Source organism: Macaca fascicularis, chromosome 6 (assembly GCF_037993035.2).
Source record: "Macaca fascicularis isolate 582-1 chromosome 6, T2T-MFA8v1.1".
NCBI lineage: Eukaryota > Metazoa > Chordata > Mammalia > Primates > Cercopithecidae > Macaca > Macaca fascicularis.
In genome coordinates this window covers 11486713-11499100 of record NC_088380.1, presented here as the reverse complement: position 1 = coordinate 11499100, position 12388 = coordinate 11486713, and the positions used below count along the sequence as shown (strand labels likewise).

Sequence of the window (12388 nt, the reverse complement as noted above, 5' to 3'; positions counted from 1 at the left end):
GGGGAGTCAGAGGTGGGGCACCGTGTGTTAGTGGATGATATTTGGGATCTCTCATGGTTGTATATTCTTCCCTTCTCACAGGTGAATTTCACTCAACAATAACAGATGTTTATAGAAGTAACTATTGCTGATAAGTCATTTCTTTGTGGGGGAGAAAAGGTCCTAAGACCTTTCCAAGTTTCTCTGATTGTTTTCCACTGTGGCTGTCAGGGGAGCTTTCAGCAGCTGTCAGCTAAACACTTCCAAAGAGAAATGTGTCCGTGGAGAAAGACGCCTTTCCAGGTGGAAGGATGGAGTGCTGAGTGCTAGTTTTATTCATGCCTTCCTCTGTTTCCCCCTTTTCTTTTTGGGTTCTGCAGACCGTTGAAAACTGTGTGTGCATTTTAAGGAACCTCTCGTACCGGCTGGCGGCAGAAACGTCTCAGGGACAGCACATGGGCACGGACGAGCTGGACGGGCTACTCTGTGGCGAGGCCAATGGCAAGGACGCTGAGAGCTCTGGTTGCTGGGGCAAGAAGAAGAAGAAAAAGAAATCCCAAGATCAGGTGATGCGGGCTGCTTGCAGCTGCATGCAATTATCCCCTTCCCTAATTGCAACTTTAATATTTCCTCAATATATAGAGTATGAGCCCTGCATTTTCATCAGGAGGTAAAATCACTAATGCATCTGCACAGCTTTCCTGTGGGAATTTCACAGCTGAGACGGTGGGACATGAAATGACTTCCCCCACATCTCGCAGTTCAGCCAAGATAGGAAATTACCTAAAAAACGAAAAAAGACACCCAAGGCCCTAAAAAATGAAAAAAGACACCCGAGGCCCTAGCAGGCTCTGACATTCCACCTCTGAGCAGGCGCTGTGTTAATTCACACATTTACTTAGGGCATTGTCGGAGCTGGGTTTGGCGCCATCCAGGTGACGGGGATGGGTGGAATAGGAGATGTGGTAAAAGAAGGGAAACAGAGATAGAGACAGGGAGACCAAAGATCTAACGTGTATGTAATCGCTGGTCTTGAAGCGTTTGGATTTTCAGTCATGTCCCATTGGAAATGGGGGTAACAGAGAATTCACAGCCCTTCCACAGGATGGCATTAGAAGCTTGGCCATGGGGGACGATTCAGATGAATTCAGAACAGTATTCAGCCGGAGCTGGAGGCCTCTTGAGAACAGAATGGCCCTCACCTGCTGCAACTGGTAGTAGGTTCCCCTGCAGCAAAACGAAGACCGCTAGGCAGCAACTCACAACCCTCATGCATCAGAACAGCCTCTGCCCCTGTCCCGGGCTGCTCCTGAGAGAACAAACCCCTCACCACAGGCCCCACCAGGACAGGGAGCGATGGGAGGACAAAGCATCCCCACCTTTGCTAACACTGGAACAGAGGTTAACTTCAGGGCCTGGAAACTGATTTATCTCATCAAGGAGATTACAGAGAGTTCTAGATTTGCAGATGTAAAGATGGTGGATATCATTTGTCCCCTGGAATCTCTACTACATATCAAGTCAGGTTTTTAAAGAGTATTTAGAGATTAGAGAAAATATACAATACAAGTAAAGTGGAAAAAAGCAATATAGAAACAGGTATGTACATAAATATAGGTATAGATGGTACAGATATAGTCTGGCCAGTTTTGTATGATATGTCTCTTATGCAAATACAAAATGCTATCTGCATGTACAAAATGTGTGTGTTTCTTGAAAAAGCAGAGTAAGATCCAGGAGAAGATAATGATCGATTCTTTTTGTACTTCTGTATTTATAAATTTTCTACAATGGAAATTACATTTGTAATCTTTGCAAATGGCCTTTAAAAACTAATGTTCGTAAAGGCACGAAGTTCATGTATGCTTATAAAAGTGTATGGTTTTTTTCAGAGAAATTTATACCTCAATGAAAGGCGTAAGAGATTTTGGAAAATGAAAGGTTATCTAGTCTCCAACACAGACATTCCAGGACAGAGTAGCCAAATATTATAACAAGAATAAAAGTGATACAAATAATCATTGGTTTAATGATGGCCTCTAGAGCTTTTTCTAGCCCAGAAATTTATGTTGACCCTTGACTTTGGCATTGGTATTCTTGACCTTTAAAAGACACCATAATATTCTGCATGTCAAATTTACCTGTAAGAAAAATCTCAGAAAGTTTTTTTAAAAAATCCCCATAGGGATAATTCAATAAAATATATGATACAAAAATATGTTGCGTGCATGCCCTTAGTTCAAGACATGGTTCCTCTTGAACCATATGAGAAGTATCAGACTTCTAGGCCATTCTAGTCTAGAAGTACCAGACTGTGAGCTCCCGTGTGCAGAAGCATTTGACACTCTGTGCTTCATATTCTGGTCTAAGAGGTCCTTGCCAACTCATCCACTTCTGAATCTGCTCTGTGCCTGTTGCTGAATTCTAAGGAATTGCTAGTTCCTCTAGTCCATTTTGGGCAAAACCTCCCATGAAACAGTCTGCATGTCATCTGCCAAGAAGGTACATCTCCCCCAGCAGGACCCTCCCTGCCCTCAGCAGGGCTTTGTGCCAGCAGCCTGTCACTGCAGGGTTGGTAGGGGGAATCCAAAGATTAGGGTCCAGGGAAATAGGAGGAAACAAAATGGATTCATTTACATTTTGTACCTTTTGTAGCAATAAGCATTTTTTAGTTTTTCACCTTGGTCTATGGCCAGCGATCCTGTGATGGTGTCCTGAGGTGGGTACTGTTTTGATGTGATTTGGAGGTGACGGGACATTGTCCTCCACCAGCTGCTGGCCAGGTCAGACCTTCTTCAAGATGCTCATGGTGTGAGATTGACCGTGTGCAGAGGGCCACTGAGAAAAACAAAAACTAAATAAGCAGGATCTGCTGGAATTCAAAACCTCCCTTTTTAGCTTATAAATTAATTTAAAGTTATTTAATTCAAATGGGTAAAAAGATATGTATCTATCCACATGGGTGAGGAGACAAACCTATCCATTCCAACAGGATTCTGATCCACTCTTTTTATCTGGTAGGTCTTCTTTCATGATAATCTTTGTTTCACAACTGAGTATGCTGTAGTCAATTTAAGAGGAAATATGTTTGCTCTTTTTCACGTCTTTCTTAAGTTGTAGATGCCAAATGCATAGATGACTGGAAGATTCACCTGTGATATACAGGGTGCTATTTTATGCATAAAAGCAATAGGAATGGGATTCTGTGTAAAACTTCAGTGCTCCCTTGTTTTTCCCATGATGAAAGGTATGTCTTGGAAGAGCTTTCAAGGCCTCTTGTCCTCACACTTTCCTGGCCTGTCTGAGGATCCCACAGACCAGCCTCTAGGCTTCTGTCCATGCTGTTCCCCTGCCTGGCCCTCCCATTCCTCCCTTTCACCACTCACTACTTGGAGAATAATCATTCAAGAGCAGATGAAACATCCCCTCCGTCTTTCCAAATCTTCTTTCAAGTAAACAATTGCTCCCTAATCTACTTCTCCATAATTTTATTTAAACTTCTCTGCTAGTTATTATCATATTATGGGTTAAGTATAGCAACTGATCCCCAAAGAGAGCGAATTTTCTGGGGCAAAGGACTGTGTGGGTCTTATTTCAGTCTGTGACTTCTAGCCCAATGCCTGGCCCCAGTTACACTGTGGCCTATGGTGGCCCCTAGCTCTTGCTGTGGGTTTCATTGTGGGTGGATGCTCATAACTGTGACTTTTCCCAGACTCATCGGTTTCTTTCCTGGTGAGACTTTGCCCCTAAGGGCCGCTGTGAGCCAAACGTCTTCCGCAGTCCTCCCTCCCTGTGTTTTGAGCTGTTCCCCAGTCTCTCATGACAGTGCTGCATTTATCTTATTGTTAGTCAGTATTCTGAATCTGCAATCACCACCAAAACGAATGCACCATCTAAATTACTATTATCATCTAAGAACTTAAGTTAATATGCAACAAAGGTGTATGCATGTGTGTCACAGTATCCCAGGAGAAGCAGGACTTTTGATCCTGCCAGACTAAACAAATTATTTGCACTGAAGGTATTATGAGATATCACGAAATGCTATCACCTACAAGGTTTTCTTGGATTTTCAGGATATCGGTATTGGCCACCACTTCTTCAACAGCCTCACACGTTGCCTGCTGTGTCATTTGGATGCTCTTGACCCAAAAGTGAGACTCTATCGCTAAACAAACAGCATGCATGTCCCAAAGCACAAACATGAATTTTATTAGTAGTTAAAATGACCACAATGGAGATTTGAACTTTAAATAACAGTTTCTTCTCATTTCAGACAAAATAGATATTAATGATAAATATCTAGGTATACACGTACACACTTAACATGTAAATAATATGTGAGTAAAATAGCACTAAGCTCCAAGAAGAAAATAATACCCACACCTTCAGCACGCCTCCTCCTAGAGAGATTCACAATTACAACTTACATCTCGGCATATATCCTTTCAGATGTTTTTCTGTTAGAGGCCATATCAGACAGCAAAATTCATAAGGTCTTATAGTCAGTAAGTGTATTTTCACTGATACAGAACTCCAGTCTCTTGAGTCTTCAGAAGTCTGGCTCCTTGTATTTTATGGGCTCTCATCTTCAGGGTGCTGCCTTCCTCCTCATGGTCAAGAGTCTGGCTCTTCACATCCATAGTTCAGGAGTGGAAATGGGGGGAAGAAGACAGGAGTACCCTTTCCTTTAGGGCCCCACCCAGAAGCTGCACACATCACTGTTACATCCCTGTGGCCGCGACTGACTCCGTAGTGGCACCAGAGCTGCGAGGGAGGCTGGGAATTGTAGTCTTTTGTGACAACCATGACCCTAGGTGAACCTTGGGCATACTCTTAATAAAGAAAAAAGGCATGTAGTGGCCTATTCAGGGTGTGCAGGGAGTCGGGGGCTCTCTATCCTTGTGGGGAGGGGGTCTCTTACCAGTGAAATCGTGTAGCATTGTCTGCACATGGTAATGAACAAAAACCCAACTTGTATTCATTTCATTGCCTGTACATTCCCTGCAAAGACTGTAGTCTCTTACTACCTGCCCCCGGGTGACAGCCCGCACTGCCCACCTTGGCACACCACTGATGGGCAGGAAGATGTAGGCACAAGTCTGCTCTGTGTCCCTTTGCTGACCGCTTTATGACAGCTTATCATTTGACACAGACTGACATTTTTCCTTGCCAGTAAGCAGTTCTTCACACTGGAATGCGGAAGAGCTACTGTGCATTCCATGGTAGAGGAATACCACGATGTGGCGAACCAATCCCCTATTCCTAGAAAATCAGGTTGCTTCCAAGTTTGTACTAATGTAAACTGTAATCAACATCTGTGTAGTTAAATCTCACCTACCCCCTTAATCACTTCTTAAGAATGAATTCTTAGAAGTGAAATAGCTAGACCAAAATGCATGCTTTTAAGACTTTCAATACACAAACCATAATTTATCTTAATCACTCTAAATGTCAGTGACAGTTTCTGTTCATGGACTTGATTTTTTATTATCACTTCACGGATCTGCTCCTCACGACATTTCGATGCTCCTAGGCTTCCATTTCCTAATATCACGGGTGGTTTTTCTTTCTTTGCAGACAGTTTTCATTTTCTCATTAGTAACCATACTCTTTCTTTTGCCGCTTAATACCATTTCCTTTCTAACCATCTGCTTCTTTCAGCTGCTGCCCGTTCCTCTTGGCTGGTTCGAGTACAGTCTCCCTCGGCCTTCATCTCACCATATGCTGGGAACTTGTTGACTCAAGGCATGATATTTCATGTCCTGGAAGCAACATATCTCATGAGCCTGCAAAGATCACGGCTGTGCATTTCTGTGCAGCAACTCTCCTCTGCCATTATCCATGGATGAACCCGATTCTTCTACTTCTTTCTCACTTCTAGTAGAAAATATAGCCCATCACCTAAAAGTGCTGCCATTTTAGTTTCAGTGAGTTTATAGACTTAAAACTCTGTTTCAGGTGTCTTGTTTAGTTTTCTTTTATTATTATTATACTTCAAGTTCTAGGGTACATGTGCACAATGTGCAGGTTTGTTACATATGTATACATGTGCCATGTTGGTGTGCTGCACCCATTAACTCGTCATTTACATTAGGTATATCTCCTAATGCTATCCCTCCCCCCTCCCCCCACCCCACGACAGGCCCCAGTGTGTGATGTTCCCCTTCCTGTGTCCAAGTGATCTCATTGTTCAATTCCCACCTATGAGTGAAAACATACGGTGTTTGGTTTTCTGTTCTTGCGATAGTTTGCTGAGAATGATGGTTTCCAGCTTCATCCACGTCCCTACAAAGGACATAAACTCATCCTTTTTTATGGCTGCATAGTATTCCATGGTGTATATGTGCCACCTTTTCTTAATCCAGTCTGTCATTGATGGACATTTGGGTTGGTTCTAAGTCTTTGCTGTTGTGAGTAGTGCCGCAATAAACATACGTGTGCATGTGTCTATCAATACTGTTTTACAACTTGACCGGGGGCTCTCGGCCTCGGCACTGGTCACATGTGGGGCAGCATGCCTCTGTGTTCCAGGGAGCTGGCCTGTGCATTGCAGGGTATTTTCCAGCCTCCCTGGACTCGACCCACTGGATGACAGTAGCACCTTCTGCCGCAGCCACGACAACCAAAAATGTCCCCAGATATTGCCGCTTGTCCCCCTGGGTGTTAAGATTGCCCTGCTTGAGACCATTGGACTGGATTGTCCTTTGCAGGACATATTTCTGAACATATAAATAAATAACCAAGACCACAGGATTATCTGAAGGAGGTTGGCACGTCAGGGACAAAGCCCCTTTAGAAGGTAGTAACAGGGACAGCCATGTCCCAGGTTTCCCGAGATGTGGATGGCAAATTAGGAGCAGAGAGAATTCTAGATGAGCATCAGTGATGCCCCAGTTGGTTCTATCACAGTGACTTGGGGAAGGGACGGGCAGGCCCAGTCATATGGAGCAACCTTGACAGCTGTCCTCTGTGGGGCACAGCACAGTGGCCGGCCTCGTGATGCCAGTCTGTGGAGTAGGCAGCATCACCAGCTTCGCTCCTGAGGGGTGTGTGCCCACCTGGCCCCGTGGCCCCCCACAGGAGGAGGTGCATCAGCAAGGCTATTCCTGAATCTCTTTTGCCCTAACGCTGTGTTCAGACAGCACCTCATCCTGCCTCTTTAATGTGGGTTTCGAATCTCTCAAATGCGAAGCCCCTCCTGTCTTTTGCGAGGAGAGCCTGGAAACAATGCAGTGCCACATAAGTACAGCTAATTAGCCATCGACTCTATCCCCTCTTTGCAGAGCCTCAGCCTCAGCCGCAGCTGAAGTCTTCTGAACAGCTCCTGGGGGATTCAGACACCCGCACTACCGTTTTCTTTGAAATTCCTAAGAATCGACACAAAGAATCATTTCTTTCTGGCTTTTTACAGTTAACTGGAGTTTTTGAATACCCATCACCTCTATCCTTCCGCCTTTAACCCCCCAAAAGCTGGAAGTGGCCATGAAACACTATAAAGGCAAATTATGTAATAACTCTGCTGTTCAAAGCAAGCCAAGCAGGAGTGGCAGACGGTGGACGGACTTGGGTTTTGAATGTTGCTTTTTAAAGTACCTAGTGCTGGCTGCAGCTTAATTAAACCAAACCCTGCTTGAGAGAACATTCTCTGACAGTTTACCTACTTAGAGCCATCTTCTCTTCCTACATTTTGCAATGTGTGACTTCCCCTGAGAGGAAAGAGTGGGATCTTAAAATCAGAATGTTTCTCTGATGCTGCAGCTCTGCTCCTTTTATCTTGCAGCATCTCTGGTCTGTTGTTTATTTCACCAAAATCTCTTAAAAAATGAAAGTGAGCCTGCACATATGTAATGACTGTGATGCTCCCTAATTGGTAGAGAAATCTAGGTAATAGAGATGCATTCCGCTGGTGAAGACAGCCTTTTCTGTTTATGTTCTGAAGATACGACTCAGCAGTAAACGGTCTTTTCTGCGCACAAACTTGATTGGCTGAGACTGAATGACGCCTGTGACAGGTGGGAAGAGGAGCTGTGTATTTTAGCACTCCTCCTGAAATGAAAATCCTTCTCCATATTCTCTGACTGCGCCTTGTTGGTGTCTCCTCAGTACCCAGCCCAGTGCATTGGAGATCAGAGACTAGGGCAGCTGTAGGATGGCTCACAAAGCCTTGTAAATTGTCTTATAATTCTTCTCATTCATTAGGGGGCTTTTATGAATGTGATAATTAGAGTACTCCTGTGACTCTCCCTAATTTAAAGAACCTCATGTTTACAAAGTCTCTTTGTTTTTAATATAGTATGTAACATCTTTGCTTTCAGGGTTTTTTGTTGTTGTTGTTTGTTTTTTGTTTTTGAGACAGAGTCTCGCTCTGTCACCCAGGCTGGAGTGCTATGGCGCCATCTCAGCTCACTGCAAACTCCACTTCCCGGGGTTCAAGTGATTCTCCTGCCTCAGTCTCCTGAGTAGCTGTACTTACAGGTGTGCACCATGACACCCAGCTAATTTTTGTATTTTTGTAGAGACAGGGTTTCACCATGTTGGCCAGGCTGGTCTCAAACTCCTGACCTCAAGCGACTCGCCTGCCTCGGCCTCCTAAAATGGTGGGATTATGGGCATGAGCCACTGTGCCCAGCCTACTTTCAGGTTTTTATCCCTAAGTTACGTCTTTCTCTTCATCTAAGGAGCAAATGGCTTCCAGTCTTTCAGTCTAAAACCCAACTGAGATAGAAATCTTTTAAATAGGCCCAGGGTGGTGGCTCACGCCTGTAATCCCAGCACTCTGGGAGGCCAAAGTGGGTGGATCACCTGAGGTCAGGAGTTCAAGACCGGCCTGGCCAACATGGCAAAACCCCGTCTCTACTAAAATTACAAAAAGTAGCTGGGCGTGATGGAGCACACCTGTAATCCCAGCTACTCAGGAGGCTGAAGCAGGAGAATTGCTCCAACCCAGGAGCCAGAGGTTGCAGTGAGCCAAGATCGCACCACTGCGCTCCAGCCTGGGCAACAGAGTGAGACTCTGTCTCAAAAATATATATATATATTTTTAAATATAATTTAAGCCCTGCATAGAAGCAAAAGTATTTAAAGCAAATCCAAAGAAAGGCTCTTTCCTTTTCCTTCTTTTTAACATGCACATTGAGCACATCCCCATGCAAATGTTATTTTCTTCCTAAGCAGACCTTTTCTACAGGGGCCATTATGTATACTCTGTGCTGATGGTGACCATATCAAAAAGCATAATGTCTAAATTTCAGCAGTCCCTTGACCTTCTATCTTGGGAAGCTTGATATCCTCTTTTTTTTTTTTTTTTCCAAAAATTTTTGAGCATTACCTTCTTAATGAGAGCATACATATTTTCAATTCTATACAGTTTTAGAAATGGAATGACAGAAACTGTTGGCTGTTTTTTTATGGATATTAGTCATGCAGTCGTATATTTGAAGCCAGTAAAGAAAAGTGCTGATACGTTATTGAGTGAGGCACTATTTGGGGTGGCAAAAAGTGAATCTATTGGTTTGTTCTATGATCTATATACACTCACTGCTATTATGCCAGCCTGTCTCCAACAGAGCTCTAATTCTCAATTACTCAGTTTTCAAACACTCTGGTTATAGCCACCTTAATCCTTAGCTCTATGTATTCTAAATATGTGTGTAAAATTAGAAATTTCTGTAAGCAAGACAATTCATAAGAGGAGGTTTAATATTATGCTAGTAATATATTCTTTGGTCTATTTTCCTATTCAACAACATGTGAATGACTTGCACAAAGTGTAACTTGAACGTTTAAGTAATATCTGTAAGACTCAAGGGATGCTAGAACTTTTGCAAAATTTGTTTGTTAAAATATAACAGATGAAAATTAACTTGTTACACAGAATTGTGGAACATTTATGTAACTCTTAAACATAAGCAGTAAAATTCTGAGGAGGAAGGGACATTTTCATTGAAAATTTCCCCCAAGCTGGAACAAGATGAAACCCAGCAAAAAAACTTGTTTAAAACCACAAATGCCTCTCTCCTCATGCTATTTCTTTCACTTTCTCTATTCTGCTTAACTTTTAAACTGCATCCTGAGGAATGAAGACACACACACACACACACACACACACACTTACACACACACTTATATGTGGTCATCATGCAAAAAAATCCTTTTCTGGCATTGCCACCACTGCTGTCCTGGAAATACTTTGTCTTCGTGTGCTCTTTCTTTATTATGTGGAAAGTTCTCTCTCCTGACTTGATGACATTTTGCTTCTTTATGTATTCTTTGCATATTTCAAGCTCTTAAAGAGTTTTTGGTGGTAGGTTCTCAAGATATTGTCCAAAACAAACACAGTTTGCACCAGATTTGTAAGTTTAGTCTTGTGTTCTTCAGGGCTAAATCACTGTGTGGTCACTGCTTCAATTATGTTACAGATTAAAGCCATTTGCTTGCCTTCAGATAATGTCCCATTTTTGTAGATATTTTAGGATAGAAGCACCTTATATTTAAATTTGTAAATAAAGTATTTCTACTTTGGTGAAAGAGTTGTATATCCCATGATTTTTCATGAATCTTCACATTCGAGCCTCAAAAGTTTGCATGTGCAGAACTGTCTCACCTGCATCAGTCTGATCATAACTTTACCATTGCCCTGCTGCCTTGTTGATGTTGATGAGCTAGACAAAATAGTGTCAAGCATGTTAACCGAAGTCTTACAGAAAACTTCCAGTCATTTTACAGCTGATAGAAATCTATTTTAATGGGCTTTTCCCCCTATTAACTTATGATACTTTTCTCCCTGTTAACTTAATAAAAGTTCGAATAAAGTACCCAGATAAAGGTCTGGCAGATACATTTACTGGCTTTGAGATAGTCCTTTTTCTTCAATATCAACGTGCTAAAATAGCCAAGAATCCCCTTTGAACTCCATCTCCAGTTGCCATCAAAGATTATCTGTGTTCACATCAGTTGTCCTTTTATTTCCTTCAGAGTCTCTCTGTAGCTATTAAGAAAGGATTGTAATAAAAGGTATTTAAGAGATACATAGATGACATGTCAGAGCCTGCAGAAAATTTTCTACTGACTTAACCATTTATCCCACTTTATTGCACAGAAGTTAGAAAAGGAGAACAAGATGAAACCCAGCAAAACGTAACATGGCTACTTTTTCCTCTTTTTGTAATGAGCATGCAAATATTACTTCTCTGTACCTCTCACTGTTAGGTTAGCTCTTGCATGAGAGGAAAGTCTATCCATGTTGAGTCGGAAGTTTCACATTTTTATTTTTCTGAACTTTATCAAATTTTTATATGAAAATATTGCTTTAAATTTTTAAGGAGATAGCAAGATATAAAATGAAATAAAAGAAATAATTTGCCATTTCTTGTTACTCTAGCAGATAGATTCACTACCCCAAGCTGGTCTCCTTTGAGAGGCCAGTATTGCTACTGCTTTGTCATTGAAACTGGCAAACCTACAGAATGACTGCTGTCTTTTTCTAGTGCCCACTTTCTATTCAGTGCAGCAAGCCAGGATCAAATAATGAACTAGGAGCAATGTGGCAAGGCTAGTTCACTTCCTTCTTTTTTTAATTTAAAGGAGATGTATTGGTTTTATTGATAGGCTGTTCACAGGTGCAAAGTCATCTTTGAATAGTTAGGAAGTGGCTTTGGTTAAAAGGACAGGAAGCTTCCCACGCTGAGTGTCCTTGTTACAAAGTTAAAATTGAGTGACATGTTCATTGAAAATGACCTTTAATGGGATGTCGTTCATCTCTGAGCTTGACCCTTGATTTAAACTAAGCTGTATCATTATTGAGGAAAAGAAGACGTGCAGTTTAGCTTATTTCAGGAAATAAATAATGAAGTTTTTGAAACTATTTGTATCAACAGCCATCTCTATCCACTTTTCTATTTTTATGTTGCAAGGATACAAAGTAAGCATGTATTTTCTTGCAGTAAAACTTTCAGAATTAAGGAACTTACATTCAGAAATATGGTTTTGTTTTTCATATTTATACACACACATATATATACATGCATGTATATGTATGTACATAAAATATCTGCAAGTATGTTTAGCATGTGTCATTTACAGTGTATTTTTAAGTAATCATTCATAAACACTAATGAGCTAAATATCTTCATTTTCTCACACTAAAATTATAAAGAAATTGTTTTATTTTACTGTGATTTTTCTCAGAACTGAATATGTGTATTTTTTTCTAAAAGCATAGCATCTTTCATTTCTAACTTGATTATACTCTTTATTTTCACAAAAGACAAAGCCTTTGTGTAATCAAAGATCAGAATCATTATTTTAATTTTTAGTATGTTTTAAATTGTAAGAGTAATAGAACAGGAAGTTTGAAATGTAGAGAAAAAGACATTGTATTAATAAATTTTTATGATAATTACAGGTG

The 12388-nt window shown here is 41.5% G+C and overlaps 1 protein-coding gene across 11 annotated transcripts in view; it reads left to right on the top strand.

Moving 5' to 3' along the window:
- CTNND2 (catenin delta 2) overlaps positions 1-12388 on the top strand; it is a 931128-nt gene that overhangs the window by 792769 nt on the left and 125971 nt on the right. For all 11 annotated transcript variants that reach the window (XM_065546099.2, XM_045394725.3, XM_045394719.3 and 8 more), the window contains one exon: positions 360-545. In XM_065546099.2, the coding sequence (XP_065402171.1) occupies positions 360-545 (186 nt within the window). The remainder of the gene's footprint in view (positions 1-359; positions 546-12388) is intronic.